At 38.4% G+C, this 19,615-nt stretch overlaps 1 protein-coding gene across 8 annotated transcripts in view; it reads left to right on the top strand.

The window, feature by feature from the left end:
* The window catches only part of LOC128646483 (G protein-activated inward rectifier potassium channel 1-like), a 128,731-nt gene that overhangs the window by 79,542 nt on the left and 29,574 nt on the right, over window positions 1-19,615 (top strand). Inside the window, exons 2-3 of one of the 8 annotated variants that reach the window (XM_053699602.1) lie at window positions 12,484-12,649; window positions 15,566-15,570. In XM_053699602.1, the coding sequence (XP_053555577.1) occupies window positions 12,484-12,649; window positions 15,566-15,570 (171 nt within the window). Of the gene's footprint in view, window positions 1-12,483; window positions 12,670-15,565; window positions 15,571-15,655; window positions 15,661-17,356; window positions 17,362-18,529; window positions 18,535-19,615 lie in introns of all 8 variants that reach the window. The other 7 variants (XM_053699603.1, XM_053699606.1, XM_053699607.1 and 4 more) reach the window with 7 other exon arrangements.

The following is a 19,615-nucleotide window of genomic DNA, read 5'->3' on the forward strand; positions in this document are numbered from 1 at the left end:
CACATACCCCTACTCTAACCCAAACCCCCCTTAAATAAACCTAACACTAAGCCCCTGAAGATCTCCCTACCTTGAGTCGTGTTCACCCAGCCGGGTCGAAGTCTTCATCTGATGGGGCAGAAGAGGACATCCAGACCAGTAGAAGTCTTCATCCAAGCGGGGCAAGAAGAGGTCTTCCATCCATCAGAAGTCTTCATCCAGGCGGCATCTTCTATCTTCATCCATCCGGAGCGGAGCGGCAGCATCCTGAAGACATCCGACGCGGAGCATCCTCTTCTTTCTTGATCCGACGACTAAATGACGGTACCTTTAAGTGATGTCATCCAAGATGGCATCCCTTGAATTCCGATTGGCTGATAGGATTCTATCAGCCAATCGGAATTAAGGTAGGAAAAATCTGATTGGCTGATTCAATCAGCCAATCAGATTGAAGTTCAATCCGATTGGCTGATCCAATCAGCCAATCAGATTGACCTCGCATTCTATTGGCTGATGGAAGACCTCTTCTTGCCCCGCTTGGATGAAGACTTCTGCTGGTCTGGATGTCCTCTTCTGCCCCATCGGATGAAGACTTCAGCCCGGCTAGGTGAACACGACTCAAGGTAGGGAGATCTTCAGGGGCTTAGTGTTAGGTTTATTTAAGGGGGTTTGGGTTAGAGTAGGGGTATGTGGGTGGTGGGTTGTAATGTTGGGGGGTGGTATTGTGGTTTTTTTTACAGGCAAAAGAGCTGTTTTCTTTGGGGCATACCCAGCAAAAGGCCCTTTTAAGGGCTGGTAAGGTAATAGAGCTGTTAACTTTTGTAATTTAGTATAGGGTAGGGCATATTTTTATTTTGGGGGGCTTTGTTATTTTATTAGGGAGCTTAGATTAGGTGTAATTAGTTTAAAATTCTTGTAATATTTTTTTATTTTTGTAATTTAGTGTTTGTTTGTTTTTGTACTTACTAGTTTAGTTTATTTAATTGTATTTAATTGTAAGTACTTGTAGTTAATTTATTTAATTTATTTAATGATAGTGTAGTGTTAGGTTTAATTGTAACTTAGGTTAGGATTTATTTTACAGGTAATTTTGTAATTATTTTAACTAGGTAGCTATTAAATAGTAAATAACTATTTAATAGCTATTGTACCTAGTTAAAATAAATACAAAGTTGCCTGTAAAATAAATATAAATCCAAAAATAGCTACAATGTAACTATTAGTTATATTGTAGCTATATTAGGGTTTATTTTACAGGTAAGTATTTAGTTTTAAATAGGATTAATTTATTTAATTAATTTAATGATAGTTTAGTGTTAGGTGTAATTGTAGCTTAGGTTAGGATTTATTTTACATGTAAATTTGTATTTATTTTAGCTAGGTAGTTATTAAATAGTTATTAACTATTTAATAGCTATTGTACCTAGTTAAAATAAATACAAAGTTACAGGTAAGTATTTAGTTTTAAATAGGATTAATTTATTTATTTATAGTAAATTTATTTCGTTTTATTTAAATTATATTTAAGTTAGGGGGGTGTTAGGGTTAGTGTTAGACTTAGGTTTAGGGGTTAATAACTTTATTATAGTAGCAGCGACATTGGGGGCGGGAGATTAGGGGTTAATAATTGTAGGTAGGTGGCGGCGATGTTAGGGAGGGCAGATTAGGGGTTAATAAAATTTATTATAGTGTTTGCGAGGTGGGAGTGTGGCGGTTTAGGGGTTAATACATTTATTATAGTGGCGGCGATGTCCGGTCGGCAGATTAGGGGTTAATACTTGTAGTTAGGTTGCGGTGACGTTGGGGGTGGGGCAGATTAGGGGTTAATAAATATAATATAGGGGTCGGCGATGTTAGGGACAGCAGATTAGGGGTTCATAGCTATAATGTAGGTGTCGGCGGTGTCCGGTCGACAGATTAGGGGTTAATGCTTGTAGTTAGGTTGCGGCGACGTTGGGGGGGAGAGATTAGGGGTTAATACTATTTATTATAGGGTTTGCGAGGCGGGAGTGTGGCGGTTTAGGGGTTAATACATTTATTATAGTAGCGGCGAGGTCCGGTCAGCAGATTTGGGGTTAATACTTGTAGTTAGGTTGCGGCGACGTTGGGGGGGAGCAGATTAGGGGTTAATAAATATTATCTAGGTGTCGGCGATGTTAGGGGCAGCAGATTAGGGGTACATAGCTATAATGTAGGTGGCGGCGGTGTCCGGAGCGGCAGATTAGGGGTTAATAAGATAATGCAGGTGTCAGCGATAGCGAGGGCGGCAGATTAGGGGTTAATAAGTGTTAGATTAGGGGTGTTTAGATTCGGGGTTCATGTTAGGGTGTTAGGTGCAGACTTAGTGTTTCTCCATAGGAAACAATGGGGCTGCGTTAAGAGCTGAACGCTGCTTTTTTGCAGGTGTTAGGTTTTTTTTCAGCCGAAACTGCCCCATTGTTTCCTATGGGGGAATGCCGAATTTACCGAGCTAATTCAAATTTATTCGGTAGATACGGCAGCTAATTCTGATTCATTTGGTAGATTCGGAAGTATTTTAATTCAGAAATTCGAATCGATCCGAATCTCCGAATTTGCCGAGTTTTCCGAATTTCCGAATTAATCCGAAACGAATTGCACATGTCTAGTTATAAAGGGATCATCTATCTTTTTAAACAATAACAATTCTGGAGTAGACTTTTCCTTGCACTTAGCTTCACACAAAAAATAACTCACAAAGTCGATTCTTTAAAATTAAAGTAAAGCATCTTAACATGGTTAACACTTTTTTTAGCGTGCTCAGTACTGTTAAAGACAGCACAGAAAGCATTATTAGCATTCTTATTGCGCTCATATCACATGTTGAGTTAAGTGTTGTACTCGAGCACAATCCAAAATATTGCTTATAGCACAGAGCTAAATGAAGAATTACACTACTTTATCAGTTCTTTTGTGCTCCATGGGATTAGAGCTCTATTATGTGAGAGAATGAATGCACTTGTGGTATACTAAATGCTGATGTTAGTGTGTACTACATCATTGCTTGAGTGAAAAATAACTTTTAATAAAGCACAAAAATGAAAGCAGTTAAATGTTAGCAATATTGTGCTTGAGCAATGTTAATGCACAAGTGCTAACTTTTTTGTATTCCACTTGTAGTCCTTAAAACTGGGGTTTACAAACCTGTCCCCAGGCCTCCCTAACAGGCCAGATTTTGCAGGTATCTGAACTGGAGAACAGGTGAAATAATCAGCTGATTAGTAAACATACGGCTAGATTACGAATTTTGCTGTATGAGTGAAAAAGCAGCGTTAAGGCTCATAACACTTTTTTACTACCGCTGGTATTACGAGTCTTGCTGGTTTAGGGGCACCACAAACTTTTTTGGCCTTAAGGCAAATTAACTTACGCAATTTGCGTAAAGTCTTTTTTAAATGCCTGGGAGGCCAAAAAGTCCAAAAATGCCTGGGAGGCCAAAAAGTGAGCGGTACACCCTATACCGCCAAGATCCATAACGTAACTGAAAGTCAGTAGTTATGAGTTTTACGTTACAAAGCTGTAACATAAAACTCATAAGTAAAGTGCTAAAAAGTACACTAACACCCATAAACTACCTATTAACCCCTAAACCGAGGCCCCACTGCATCGCAAACACTAAAATAAAATTATTAACCCCTAATCTGCCACTCCGGACATCGCCACCACTATAATAAACATATTAACCCCTAAACCGCTGCACTCCGCATCGCAAACACTATTTCAATATTATTAACCTCTAATCTGCTGTCCCTAATATCGCCACAACCTACATTACTGTTATTAACCCCTAATCTGCCACTCTGGACATTGCCGCCACTAGAATAAACATATTAACCCCTAAACCACCGCACTCCCGCCTCACAAACACTAGTTAAATATTATTAACCCCTAATCTGCCGCCCCTAACATCGCCGTCACCTACCTACACTTATTAAACCCTAATCTGCCGCCCCCAACGTCGACGCCACTATACTAAATGTATTAACCCCTAAACCTAGGTCTAACCCTAGCACCCCCTACCTTAAATATAATTAAAATAAATCTAAATAAAACCTACTATTAATAACTAAATAATTCCTATTTAAAACTAAATACTTACCTGTAAAATAAACCATAAGTTAGCTACAATATAACTAATAGTTACATTGTAGCTATCTTAGGTTTTATTTTTATTTCACAGGCAAGTTTGTATTTATTTTATCTAGGTAGACTAGTTTGTAAATAGTTATTAACTATTTACTAGCTACCTAGCTAAAATAAATACAAACTTACCTGTAAAATAAAACCTAACCTGTCTTACACTAACACCTAACCTTATATTATAATTAAATAAATTACCTAAATTAAATACAATTACCTAAATTACAAAATAAACCCCACTAAATTACACAAAATAAAAAAAGAAATAATCAGATATTTAAACTAATTACACCTAATCTAATAGCCCTATCAAAATTAAAAAAGCCGCCCAAAATAAAAAAAAAAACCCTAGCCTAAACTAAACTACCAATAGCCCTTAAAAGGGCCTTTTGCAGGGCATTGCCCAAAGAAATCAGCTCTTTTACCTGTTAAAAAAATATAAACAACCCCCCAACAGTAAAAACCCACCACCCACACAACCAACCCCCCAAATAAAATCCTAACTAAAAAAACCTAAGCTCCCCATTGCCCGGAAAGGGGCATTTGGATGGGCATTGCCCTTAAAAGGTCATTTATCTCTTTTTCAATTGCCCAAACCCTAATCTAAAAATAAAACCCACCCAATAAACCCTTAAAAAAACCTAACATTAACCCCTGAAGATCCACTTACAGTTTTGAAGACCGGACATCCATCCTAAATGAAGCCTGGAGAAGTCTTCATCCAAGTGGCAAGAAGTCCTCAACGAAGCTGGGAGAAGTCTTCATCCAAGCCGACAGAAGTGGTCCTCCAGATGGGCAGAAGTCTTCATCCAGACGGCATCTTCTATCTTCATCTATCCATCGCAGAGCGGGTCCATCTTCAAGACATCCGGCGCAGAGCATCCTCTTCAATCTCTTCTTTCTTTAAGTGATGTCATCTAAGATGGCGTCCCTTGAATTCTGATTGGCTGATAGAATTCTATCAGCCAATCGGAATTAAAGGTGAAAAAATCCTATTGACTGATGCAATCAGCCAATAGGATTGAGCTTCAATCCTATTGGCTGATCCAATCAGCCAATAGGATTGAGCTTGCATTCTATTGGCTGTTCCAATAAGAATTCTATCAGCCAATCGGAATTCAAGGGATGCCATCTTGGATGACGTCACTTAAAGGAACCTTCATTCTGGAAAAAAAGACTTAGATTGAAGAGGATGCTCCGCGTCAGATGTCTTGAAGATGGACCCGCTATGTGTCGGATGGATGAAGATAGAAGATGCCGTCTGGATGAAGACTTCTGCCCGTCTGGAGGACCACTTCTGCTGGCTTGGATGAATACTTCTCCCGGCTTCGTTGAGGACTTCTTGATGCTTGGATGAAGACTTCTCCCGGCTTTGTTTAGGATGAATGTCCGGTCTTCAAAACTGTAAGTGGATCTTCGGGGGTTAGTGTTAGGTTTTTTTAAGGGTTTATTGGGTGGGTTTTACTTTTAGATTAGGGTTTTTGCAATTGAAACAGAGCTAAATGCCCTTTTAAGGGCAATGCCCATCCAAATGCCCTTTTCAGGGCAATTGGGAGCTTAGGTTTTTTTAGTTAGGATTTTATTTGGGAGGTTGGTTGTGTGGGAGGTGGGTTTTACTGTTGGGGGGTGTTTGTATTTTTTTTTTACAAGTAAAAGAGCTGATTTCTTTGAGGCAATGCCCCGCAAAAGGCCCTTTTAAGGGCTATTGGTAGTTTAGTTTAGGCTAGGGTTTTTTTTATTTTTTGGGGGGGGGGCTTTTTTTATTTTGATAGGGCTATTAGATTAGGTGTAATTAGTTTAAATATCTGATCATTTCTTTTTTTATTTTCTGTAATTTAGTGGGGTTTTTTGTAATTTAGGTAATTGTATTTAATTTAGGTAATTTATTTAATTGTAGTATAAGGTTAGGTGTTAGTGTAAGACAGGTTAGGTTTATTTTACATGTAAGCTTGTATTTATTTTAGCTAGGTAGCTAGTAAATAGTTAATAACTATTTACTAACTAGTCTACCTAGTTAAAATAAATACAAACTTGCCAGTGAAATAAAAATAAAACCTAAGATAGCTACAATGTAACTATTAGTTATATTGTAGCTAGCTTAGGGTTTATTTTACAGGTAAGTATTTAGTTTTATATAGGAATTATTTAGTTATTAATAGTAGGTTTTATTTAGAGTTATTTTAATTATATTTAAGTTAGGGGGTGTTAGGGTTAGACTTAGGTTTAGGGTTTAATATGTTTATTATAGTGGTGGCGACGTTGGGGGCGGCAGATTAGGGGTTAATAATTATAATGTAGGTGTCGGCGATGTCGGGGGTGGCAGATTAGGGGTTAATAAGTGTAAGATTAGGGGTGTTTAGACTCGGGGTTCATGTTAGGGTGTTAGGTGTAAATATAAATTTAGTTGCCCCATAGGAATCAATGGGGCTGCGTTACGGAGATTTACACTGCTTTTTTTTGCAGGTGTCAGAATTTTTTTCAGCCGGCTCTCCCCATTGATGTCTACGGGGAAATTGTGCATGATCACATAAAACCAGCTATCTGCAGCTTTCAGCGGTGCTGGTATTGGAGTGCGGTATGGAGTTAAATTTTGCTCTGCGATCACTTCTTGTCTGCTAACGCCGGGTTTTTATAAACCTCTAATACCAGCGCTGTAGGTAAGTGAGCAGTGATAATAACGTGCAAGTTAGTACCGCACCCCTCATAACGCAAAACTCGTAATCTAGCCGATAGTTATTAACCTGCTCTCCCCAAGGTAACCTGCAAATCTGGCTTTTTAGAGAGGCCTGATGAGAGGTTTGAGAACCCCTGCCTTAAAATGTAGAAATATTTAAGCAGTATATTTTTTGTGTTTTGGTTACGTAAATATTCCAAGTAGACAATTTCTTAAATAAACCTTGTGTCCACTTAATAGGGTTAGAAAACAGCATAATATAATATTTTACAACTTTCCCAGCAGTCAAGAGATTAACCAGTGCCTGTATTTTTGCCATTCTCACTTTACATTTGGTTACTTGTCATGCAGTAGAACTTTGAGTTTCTGACTCATCCTATCACTCTGGCAATAAGATGTGTGTGTATGTGTGTGTGCATGTGTGTGTGTGTGTGTATGGGTATGTTTGTGTGTGTGTGTTTTTGTGCATGTGTGTGTGTGTGTATGGGTGTGCATGGGTGTGTTTGTGTGTGTGTATGTGGGCATGTGTGTGTGTGTGTTTGGGTGTGCATGTGTGTGTTTGTGTGTGTGTGTATGTGGGCATGTGTGTGTGTGTATGGGTGTGCATGGGTGTGTTTGTGTGTGTTTGTGTGTGTGTGTATGTGGGCATGTGTGTGTGTGTATGGGTGTGCATGGGTGTGTTTGTGTGTGTTTGTGTGTGTGTGTATGTGGGCATGTGTGTGTGTGTGTATGGGTGTGCATGGGTGTGTTTGTGTGTGTTTGTGTGTGTGTGTATGTGGGCATGTGTGTGTGTGTGTATGGGTGTGCATGGGTGTGTATGTGTGTGTTTGTGTGTGATCTGCTGAGAAGACTCATTGTCACAGGTTTTTAACCACATACTTATCATGAGAATGATTCTTTATGAGAAAAGTGATACAAATCTACAGAGATTTTAATTATTTTCCTCTGCAACTAAATTCCTCAAAGAAACTAGCCTTATTATAAAGATCACAACTTCAGACATTAATCTTATTGCTCTGTGTTTAAATTTGGATATATTAAAAACATACTCAATCAGTAGTACTTCTGGTGTTTGGTCAAAATGATCTGATACATTCGACCAAAGGTTTAGGGCACAACCCTTAGCTCTAATACAAGAAACTACTGTCATAATAGATCAGGACCAAGCTTTAGACTTTAAAAATGTCACCACCATGCTCTAAAGGTGAACAAAATCAAGCTTCGGTTTATTCCTGCTCATATTTGTGAGGTGAAGTAGAGAGAATTAATGGAGAATAGAGGGAATAGGAGAATTACAGTGAGAACATATGCAGGAGAACAGGTAAAAAGCCTGTTTTCTTCTGAGACACTAGAGGGCTTAGGCTTCTTGCAATTTGTGTACTTCCTAGTTGTTTGCACCAGGAAGAGTGATAAGGTAACTATTAGTACTGAATAAAGGGAGGACACAGGAAATTTGTGAAATAGAACCCTTTTATTGACAACTTATGCTAAACAAAGCAATGTTTATATATAAGGCTTCCATTGTTACATGCTTATTAGTTGCTAAAGATGGAATACACTGGCAGGGAAGAAGATAACAGTTATCATACACAGGAGAAACTCCATCTCATCAGGTGACAAACACTTTATAGAAGATGTTCAGCCTAGTCTCATCTCAACAGCAACAGTCAGTGTTCAACACTTTGATGATACCTAAAAGCAATACTGAACCAAACATTCAGTCTTTGTCTCTCTCTCTCCCTTAATGGTGTCAGAGAGACAATTGCTGCTCACCCGCAGCTCTTTCCCCCCTTCCACAGAATCACAGAAAAAAACATTTTATTGCAAGACGATGAACAATATAATAATAAAAAGTGACATATATGCTTCCCTGCCAGTTGATTAAAAATATTATATTAATTAATCATAATAAAGTTAGTTTCTCTTAGCTCTATGCAATAATAAAAGTCTATATTGTTTATGTTGTGTGCGGAGCAGGAATGTAAACAAAGCCTTATTTCCAAGGCCTTAGCTGGCATGCTATTATAGGTGTCCTCTATTGGGTGCTCTAGAATCTAGACTTAATACATAGGGGGAGATTTATCAAGCAGCCGATGCTGCCTGCCCCACCCAAGGTTTCAGGTCCATCTGAAACCTAAGATAAGACGCAGCGGTCATAAGGGTGGCAGACTGCGATCATCCCGATCAGATAAGATCAGGATGAGTGACACCCCCTGCTAGCGGCCAATTGGCCTAGAATGTGCAGTGGGCGGCATTGCACAAGCAACAAATCTATGCTCAATCTGCTCCACTCAGAATACATTTCCTCCAGTCAGCACCATGCCTCCAAAAAAAAGTGGATTTTGGTAAAGCAACTCTACCAAAGTGTCTAGTGACCACAGTCTTCTCCACAACACTATAAGCAGGTCTTTATAATATATTCAATTAAAGTTTAGTAAAACAATTAAAAAAATAAATAAAATATAAGTAACACATTTCTCAGCCACATACAACTATTTCATCACGCTTATTTTAAACAGTAACTCAACCTGATATATATATATATATATATATATATATATATATATATATATATGTATATGAGTCCAGTCTACAGACCAACCCCACCAGATGCCAGCTGCCTGGGTGCAAAAATGCAATGTAATATTCCCACAAACGAATGCACTCACTGGACTTGCACAAAACAAACCAAAGTTTAATGGAACGTTTTCATAAATACAAACTCTTTCTGCTGATGCTGAAGAAGGAATTTGTATCTCCGAAAACGTTCAATTAAACTTTGTTTTGTTTTGTGCAAGTCCTGTGAGTGCATTTGTTTGTGGGAATATATATATATATATATATATATATATATATATACAGTATATCCTATATAAGTAAAGGGATATAGTGATCACATGAATAAATTACATCTATATGGCATTGGTAAACTACATAATAACCTTTTGTGATGACATAACACTTTATTGATTAACTTTGATTGGTTTGATTGGGTTATCTCCTATTGGTTTATATTTATTGGAGGTTGTGTTATATCTGCGATGATGTGGAGATTTTTATGTTGCAGTTTGCATTTATTAGTGGGAGGGAAAGCTATCTCATATTTATGCCCTCATGGTTGTTTTTTATTGGGTTAGTATATGAGCTTTTCCTTAGACATTTTCATTTCTTTTTTTTATGCACTATAAGATTTGATATACATGGCAGTATACTTTTGTCAGGGAGCAGGGCTACCCTGTGTGCAGTAGGAGAAACCCAATGGCAAGAAGCACACAAATCCAAAGCAAGGTACAGACAGGGAAGATCCAAAAATGCGTAGTCAGAATAATATAGGTCAGTTCAGGCAGCAAGTATCATACACAGAAGTCAGGCCAGGGATCAAAACCAGGAAATCCAATATCAGGGAAAAGGGAATAGGAACAGAGAAAATAAAGCGCTTAGTTATGCAGATAAACTGGCAAAATAACTCAGCAACAAGCCAGGGCTCAGACCGGAATTTAAACCTAACAGGGCCCAGGAAAGCCCCCGTATCCAAGACAACGACAGCATCAGATACCTAGTACCCAATGAGAAGGCAGAGAGAGGCATGTCACAAAGATTCCCCTAGCTGATGGAAAGCATCTGCGACATCACCTGCGCACATGTGCACCCACGTGCTTGCACACACGCGCACGCCAAAGCGCACCCACGCTCACATGAGTGCGCACAAACTGGCGCAAACGTAACATCAGGAGCAGTCATGGCTGCAGAGAAACTTGCGACGGCGCCCTCCGCCTTACCCACGGGTGAACTGGTAAGGAGGCATCACTGGAACCCCTGGTACTATGACAACCTTTTGTAAATGCTACACAGGTGCAATTTATTTTATATGGTTTACAAATGCCATACAGGTGTAATTCATTTATGTGATCTTTGTATCCTTTTGTTTATAAAGAATATATATACCAGGTCAGATTACTGTTTAGAATAATCCTCATGAGATAGTCATGTGATATGCATTGCTTATAGTTTATTTTTTTTTAATTTTGTTAATAAACATTTACTGAATATATCACAAAAACCTGCTTATATTGGCTAGATTACAAGTGGAGAGCTTATTTATCGCGTGCCCATAAATAGGCAAATTAGTCGTTTACAGGCAGGCAATAAATAACCACGGCATGAGAATGAGGCTCCCATTAGAGCCTATGGAAGCTTCCGTGCAATGCAAACGCGAGGTCACATTTACATTGCACCTCACTTGTAATACCAGCGCACATTTGTGTGCATTGGTATTACTAAGTTGAGCGCAAATATCGCTTTCACGGAAGCATTATTTTGTGCTCAACTTGTAATTTAATCCATTATTGGTTACTAGACACTCACTTGGGTAGAGTTGCCTATCAGAATCAGAATCATGGTGCTGACTGGAGAACATCTATCCAGGGTGGAACAGTTTGACAGGAGATCAGTGAAACTGGGTAACTGCAAGGTCCTAGCCTATGGTGACAGCACTCCGAGGTGCTCAGTGATTCTAAGTACAATTTTTATATTATTTTTATGGTGTAATTGAGATATCACACCATGTGGCACACTTGTTTAGTTGTATCTTTTTAAAATAGTGCATGGTCTGAAAAAACTTGGTCTAAAAAAAGGCTTAATGAATTTAATAGGAATAGCATAACACATTGAGGAGGGAGAGAGATTATAAGATTAATAACTTGAAGTATATTTAGGGGTTTAATAAAAGTTAGGATAAAAGCATGTTCTATAAAATAGCAACACCAGAACAAGGGTTTTTATTCTGAAGGGATACGGATTCATGAGTAAATGGCATAAACACTTCTTTACAGAAAGGGTGTTTAATTCATGGAACAGATTTTCAATAGTGGTGGTGGGAAATTTAAGAATACTTGAGATATGCATAAGGTTGTCCTGAAAAAATAATAAATCTTATACTAGACAAGAAAATACAGGCAGACAAGATGGTTTTATGGTTCCTACATGCTGTCAATATCTATGTTTCAATTTTCACGAACCCTCACGATTTCCATTTTGTTTAAAATTAATTATGCTGCTCATTGTGTATATGTCAGATTGTTTACAGTAGTACTGCTAATTTTTTATTTGTGTTAATAATAACATTAATTAGTGGCTGTACTTAATTAATGAAGGGAGAGATGCCTAGCAGCATTAATCTAATAATATTAACAGTTTAAAATGCCACACATGCTTACCTATTGGGTCGCATAGGCGGTGATAGATTATATTATCTATACAAAATATTACTTTATTTATTCAATACAAACATGGCAATTTGTAGTTTTATAGATATGTTTGTACTAGCAGTTTTCAGGTTTTATTGTCTAACAATAATTTGATGATGTGCTGACCATTGACACCTGTATTGCCTATTTAACTACCATTATTTTCTTTATTCTTAAATGATTACTGTGTAGTGCTATGTACAACCATTATCCAAGGATAATAATGCAATAGGATAAGAAGAGCCAGTATGGTTGATTTTTAAAAATAACATGATAATTATTATTGTTAGTTTACCTTTCATTTCTGTTAATCTGGAGCTGAGCTTTCTTGGCCTATGTATAACTCTACCTTAGGATCATACATAAATTACAGGGACAATGTATCTGAAAATTGCTGTAATCTGATGATCATGTTCTTATTTTCAGTCCCGGCAGACACCTGAAGGAGAGTTCCTACCATTAGATCAACGGGAGCTGGATGTTGGATTTGGTACAGGAGCAGACCAACTCTTTTTAGTGTCACCTCTAACTATCTGCCATGAAATTAACACCCGCAGTCCATTCTTTGATCTCTCTCAGAAATCATTGAGAAGTGAGCAGTTTGAAATAGTTGTTATTTTTGGAAGGAATTGTAGAGACCACAGGTAAGAACCAGATGGAAGCACAAATTGCTAACTGGGCACGGAACGGACAGTCTTACATAAACTTTCATCTATGTGTCTATGGGCCTGATGATCAAAAACTCCCCAGCATGAAGAGAAATACTACAAAATCTCTGGGGGGGTTTTAGCATTATATTGTAATGTAGGTGTTTATTCTTCACACCCAGATCCTTGCATAATTAAACAGCTCAAGTTAAATTTGCCTTTTTTTTTAAAAAAAATTGAGGAACCTCTCAGTAATGACAAAAATTGTTAGGTAATTTCACCAGACCAGAGAGCTTTAGATCATCGTTCCTAAGAGTCTATCTAACTTATTAAAAGATATGTGCTTTACATGGGATTTGTGTGTGTGTGTACATCAAAACACTGTCAGATGACATTGATAAACTAATAGTTTTCTAATCTATCAGAAACGGGTTCTATTATTATTTAGTTAACAGATTTGACCACTTGAAAAACAACTAATGAAAAACTAAGAACATTTATCATTTGTTGCATGGCAAACCTTGGCTGCACTGTCTGCACACATGTTTTTTAAGTCTAAATTCTTAAATATGTTCAGATTACATGTTTAGAAACAAGATTTTGTTCTTGGTTAAAAAAAAATACTTCAAATCAAACTTTTAAACTATAAAGCTTATATGCAACCCGGATATAATCCTCAGAATGTTCATTTATGATTGAAGGTTTGAAGGTAAAAATAATTAATTATAAAATTATAGAAAATTATTTGATTGTTAATTATACATGTCATAACTTTTATGATTAAACAAGTGAAAACAAATTTCATTCAAATAGATTAGGCAGTAATTTTATATTTTACTGAACAAATGCAAATCCTTCTAAATTTTTACCAATCTGAATATAAGAAAACCTGATCTTTTAATTAAATCACATAGGTAATCTGAGCATTGAACCCAGTTTAAAGGCAGATTGAACTCAACGTTTCATTCCCCATAAAGGGCTATATTTCTAGTGAAGTTTAATGTAGAGTGGGTTATCTTTTACAGATCCTCACACAAAGAATATCCATCCACTTGCTATTGTTATTTCATCTGCAATTCTCTAGGGCTGGGGTATCAAACTCAAATTATCTGGGGGCCACTGGCCAAGTGTTCTTCTCCATGGGGGCCGCTTTAACTTAGTAAGTGCTCTGGAACTAGATATACTAGGAAATGGAAGAGACATTTAGCCAAGTAGTAGTGCATGGTGGGAGTTGTGGCCAACAATAGACATACACAGTTGTCTATATTTATCTTCTGAGTGCCAAATAAAGTGATCATCTTGGTGGTGGTGGGAGTCTAAACTGGACGCTTGTCTTTATATTTATCATGTGAGTGCCCATATAGAACATCAACTAGTTACACCTCTTAGAACCCCAAATGAATGGTTTACATATTAAACAAGGGAGGGCCATATGAAACTATCTTAAGGGCCGCATTTGGCCCTGGGGCTGGTACTTTGAGACCACTGCTCTAGAGCCTTTTACTTGTTGAGTGATAAGTAACATGTGGTATGATTTCCCTCAAAGGGAGAGAGGAAAAATAACTGTTACTAAAAAATTATTTCCTTAATTATACATAGTTTTATGCCACATTTATGTTGTAACGTTGGACAACATTTAATCTGTGTGACTTGAATTATCAAATATTAGTTGACACAAATGTTTTTATTAATCATTAATACAAACAAGTATAACAATTAATAAAATGCCTCAAAATCCCTGAACAATCCAGTAACAAGTTTCAGCTAAATTTTTACAGAATTCATACCCATCTCAGATCAGTCAGCTTGTTCTATACCATAAACGCAATGGCTAAATATATACTTTATTTCCTCATAAGGCTTTCACCAATATGCATGAAGTATACATAATTATGTTTTAGTTCTACTCATGCGTAGTACTCTGGCATAACATAATATAAGTTAAATTAAGGTTTCCTAAGTTTTTATGTACTAAAGGTCTAATTATTTCTTTGATTGGCATTGTCAACTGTTCTATATATCTAAGTGTTTGTCCGGGACCTGTAAAACAGTGCATATGTTTCTAACAAAGTGAAAGTTTTTAATGCTTTTAAAATGTTTAATTTGCATGTCAAATGTTTTTAATGCAGTGAATAATTTCCAATACATTTAGTGGTAAAAATAATGTGAACCCTTTCAAATTAGTTAATTTTCTGCATGAATTGGTCATAAAACATCATCTCATCTTTATCAAAGTCACATAGACAAACACAATCGCCTAGATTACGAGTTTGGCGTTAGCCTTAAAAAGCAGCGTTGAGAGGTCCCAACGCTGCTTTTTTCCTAACGCTTGTATTACGAGTCAGGCAGGAAAGGGTCTACCGCTCACTTTTCTTCCGCAACTCGAGGCTACCGCAAATCCCCTTACGTCCATTGGCGTATCCTATCTTTTTAATGGAATTTGCCTAATGCTGTGAATTACAAGTCTTGGAAGAAGTGAGCGGTAGACCCTCTCCTGTCAAGACTTCTACCGCATTTAAAAGTCAGTAGTTAAGAGTTTTATGGGCTAACGCCGTAACATAAAACTCTTGACTAAAATGATAAAAAGTACACTAACACCCATAAACTGCCTATTAACCCCTAAACCGAGGCCCCCCCACGTCGCACACACTAAAATAAATTTGTTTAACCCCCTAATCTGCCGGACCGGACCATCGCTGCCACCTACATTATACCTATGAACCCCTAATCTGCTGCCCCCTAACATCGCCGACACCTACATTATATTTATTAACCCCTAATCTGCCGCCCCCAACGTCGCCGCCACCTACCTACAATTATTAACCTCCAGAGGGTCCAAAGTCTTCATCCGATCAGGGCAGAAGAGGTCCTCCAGACGGTAAAAATCTTCATCCAGGCGGCATCTTCTATCTTCATTCTTCCGGAGCGGAGTGGGTCCATCTTCAATCCAGCCGATGCGGAGCATCCTCTTCAAACAAAGTCCTAACGAAGAATAAAGGTTCCTTTAAATGACGTAATCCAATATGGCGTCTATTGAATTCCGATTGGCTGATAGAATCCTATCAGCCAATCAGAATTAAGGTAGGAAAAATCCTATTGGCTGATGTAATCAGTCAATAGGATTGACCTCGCATTCTATTGGCTGTTCCAATCAGTCAATAGAATGCGAGGTCAATCCTATGGGCTGATTGGATCAGCCAATCGGATTGAACTTCAATCCGATTGGCTGATAGCATCAGCCAATAGGATTTTTCCTAACTTAATTCCGTTTGGCTGTTACGTTCTGTCCTGTTCCTTTAAGGATTTCCTCCCAGAATCTACTTAAGGCTTCTCCTAATCCTGTTCAGGGCTAAGTATTTTGACTTTTAGGTTATACCTGCCTGTAGAGAAAGTGCTCTACTTAGCCCAAATCTAGGATTACCAATGAACTTGTTCCAGCTACTTAAGCTACACAGCTAATTCAATAGTTACATCTGCAACTCGGATTGTTACATTCTTGCAGCCCCGTTATTTCATTTGTATCAACTTGCGCAGCACACGCTGCATACGGAGCACTCACAGACTCTCTCAGCCCAGCCGCATCTACAGCTTGTCACACGCAGCTCACGCTGCTCACGGAACCTCCGATCAACCTCTTAGCTGTTCCTCACGTACATCAAGCTATGAGCAGCTCACGCTGCACTTGGATTACCTACGGCCTCTGTCAGACATGCCCGCTGCATACTCCGGTCTCCCTCCATAACTGCCTAAACGCCCCAAGTGACGGAGTAATTCCACCTTACCGGAAACAGGCAAGTTACTGTGAATAGCCCTTCAGCTCAGTTCACACAACACAACGTAGTTGGTTAACGTGGTTGTCTGCCACTTCCAGGAGCTTGATTGCCTGAATCCTACATTCATACTCAGCTATAGCCTATACATGTTAGCTTGTTCAAACCAATAGCTACAACACAATTAAGCTGGACTGTGAACTATGGAGGCTGATCAGTCATTTCTTTAAACACCAACCTCTATGCAGCAACACATATGCAACACCGATAAGCTGTTTTCTTAACGTAGCACACATTAGCTACATCTTTCTCTCTGACTGTGTTCTGGGTTTTATTGCCACACTTTCTGTGCTGCTCTGTACTACATTATATCATCCTCCATTCTATCTCTGACTGTTCTATGTCCCCTCACGTCTATGAGCAAGAACTTGACTCTATAGTTACCTAGAGTCTAAGGTTTGGTGTGAGACTGAGCAGGTCACATAGGTTTGCATGCATTACACTCTGACACAAACTTTACATACCCTAACATTGGCTGATAGGATTCTATCAGCCAATCAGAATTCAAGGGACACCATCTGGATGACGTCATTTAAAAGGAACCCTTCATTCTTCGTTAGGACTTCGTTTGAAGAGGATGCTCCGCATCGGCTGGATTGAAGATGGACCCGCTCTGCTCTGAAGGATGAAGATAGAAGATGCCGCCTGGATGAAGATTTCTACCGTCTGGAGGACCTCTTCTGCCCCAATCGGATGAAGACTTCGGACCCTCTGGAGGACCACTTGTGCCCAGCTGGGTGAAGACGGCTCAAGGTTAGGGTGGTCTTCTTCAGGGGTTAGTGTTAGGCTTTTTAAGGGGGGATCGGGTGGGTTTTAGAGTAGGGGGTGTGTGGGTGGTGGGTTGTAATGTTGGGGGGTTTGTATTTTTTTTTACAGGTAAAAGAGCTGATTACTTTGGGGCAATGCCCCGCAAAAGGCCCTTTTAAGGGCTCTTTGTAATTTAGTATAGGGTAGGGATTTCTTTTTTATTTTGGGGGGCTTTTTATTTTATTAAGGGATTAAATTAGGTGTAAAAATTCTTGTATTCTTTTTAATTTTCTGTAATTTAGTGTTTGTTTTTTTTCCGTAATTTAGTTTATTTATTTAATTGTAATTAATTGTAGGTAGTTTAGGTAATTAGTTTAATTATAGTGTAGTGTTAGGTGTAATTGTAACTTAGGTTAAGATTTATTTTACAGGTAATTTGGTACTTATTTTAGCTAGGTAGTTATTAAATAGTTAATAACTATTTAATAACTATTCTACCTAGTTAAAATAAATACAAACTTACTGTAAAATAAATATAAACCCTAAGCTAGCTACAATGTAACTATTAGTTATATTGTAGCTAGCTTAGGGTTTATTTTATAGGTAAGTATTTAGTTTTAAATAGGATTAATTTATTTAATTATGTTAATTAATTTGGTTTAATTTAAATTATATTTAAGTTAGGGGGGTTAGACTTAGGGTTAGACTTAGGTTTAGGGGTTAATAAATTTATTATAGTAGCGGCGACGTTGGGGTCGGCAGATTAGGGTTAATAAATGTAGGTAGGTGGCGGCGACATTGGGCGGCAGATTAGGGGTTAATAAATATAATGTAGGTGTCGGCGATTGTTGGGGGCAGCAGATTAGGGGTTAATAATTATAATGTAAATGTCAGTGATAGTGGGGGCGGCAGATAAGTGGTTAATAAGTGTAATATTAGGGGTGTTTAGACTCGGGGTTCATGTTAGGGTGTTAGGTGCAGACATAAAATTAATTTCCCCATAGGAAACAATGGGGGCTGCGTTAGGAGCTGAACGCTGGTTTTTTGCAGGTGTTAGTTTTTTTCACCCAGCTCAGCCCCATTGTTTCCTATGGGGAAATCGTGCACGAGCACGTTTAGCCAGCTTACCGCTACCGTAAGCAATGTCGGTATTACAGTGAGATGATGGAGCTAAATTTTGCTAAACGCTCACTTTTCTGAGGCTAACGCCGGCTTGCAGAAAACTTGTAATACCAGCGTTGGCTTAAGGAGCGGTAAGAAAAAAGGAGCGTTAGCCCCGCAAGCCTTACTGACAAAAACTTGTAATCTAGCCGTAAGTGCTTAAACTATCAACACGCAAACAATTATCATTTTTCATATATTTATTGAAACGCATCCCATTAAGCATTCACAGTGCTGAGGAAAAAGTAAGTGAAAACTTTGATTTAATAGCTAGTTGATCCTCCTTTGGCAGCAATAAGTTCAACCAAGCGTTTCCGGTAGCTGCAAATTAGACCTACCCCATCATTCAGGAGGAATTTGGGACCACTCTTACTTACAGAACTGCTTCAGCTCAGCCATATTCTTAGGATGTCTGGTGGTGAACAGATCTCTTGAGGTCGACTCACAGCATCTCTATGGGGTTAGGGTCGGGGCTCTTACTGGGCCCTCCAAAGGTGGATTTTCTTTTTGAAGCCATTCTGTAGTAGATTTACTTAGATGTTTTAGGATCATTGTCCTGCTGCATCACCCAACTTCTACTGAGCTACAGCTGGTGTGCAGCCACCCTTATAATATCTTGTAGGATATCTTTATAAACTTGGGAATCCATTTGTCTCTTGATGAAGGCAAGTAATCGAAGCCCCAAAGCAGCCCCAAATCATGATGCTCCTTCCACCGTACTTACCCATTGAAATTATATTTTCATGTTGGTATGCTGTGCCCTTTTTATGCCATACATAGTGCTGTGTGTTCCTCACAAACAACTCTAGCTTAGTTTTCTCAGTCCACAAAACATTTTCCCACTACTGTTGTGGAGTGTCGTTGTAGTTTTTGATAAACTTCAGCCGTGCAGTAATGTTTTTTTGGGAAAGCAGTGGATTTCTTTGTGGTGTCTTGCCATAGACACCATGCATGTTCAATGTTTTCCTTATAGTAGAGTCGTTAACCGAGATGTTAACCACCAGTTCCAATGATTTCATCAAGTTTTTAGCTGTCACTCTAGGGTTCTTTTTACCTCATTGAGAATTGTGCTGTGTGCCCTTCGAGTCATCTTGGCTGGACAGTTACTTCTACGGAGAGTAGTCACAGTATTTAATCATCTCCCTTTATAGAAATTTGTCTAACAGTGCACAG

This window comes from Bombina bombina, chromosome 1 (genome assembly GCF_027579735.1).
Source record: "Bombina bombina isolate aBomBom1 chromosome 1, aBomBom1.pri, whole genome shotgun sequence".
In the NCBI taxonomy this organism is placed as follows: Eukaryota; Metazoa; Chordata; class Amphibia; order Anura; family Bombinatoridae; genus Bombina; species Bombina bombina.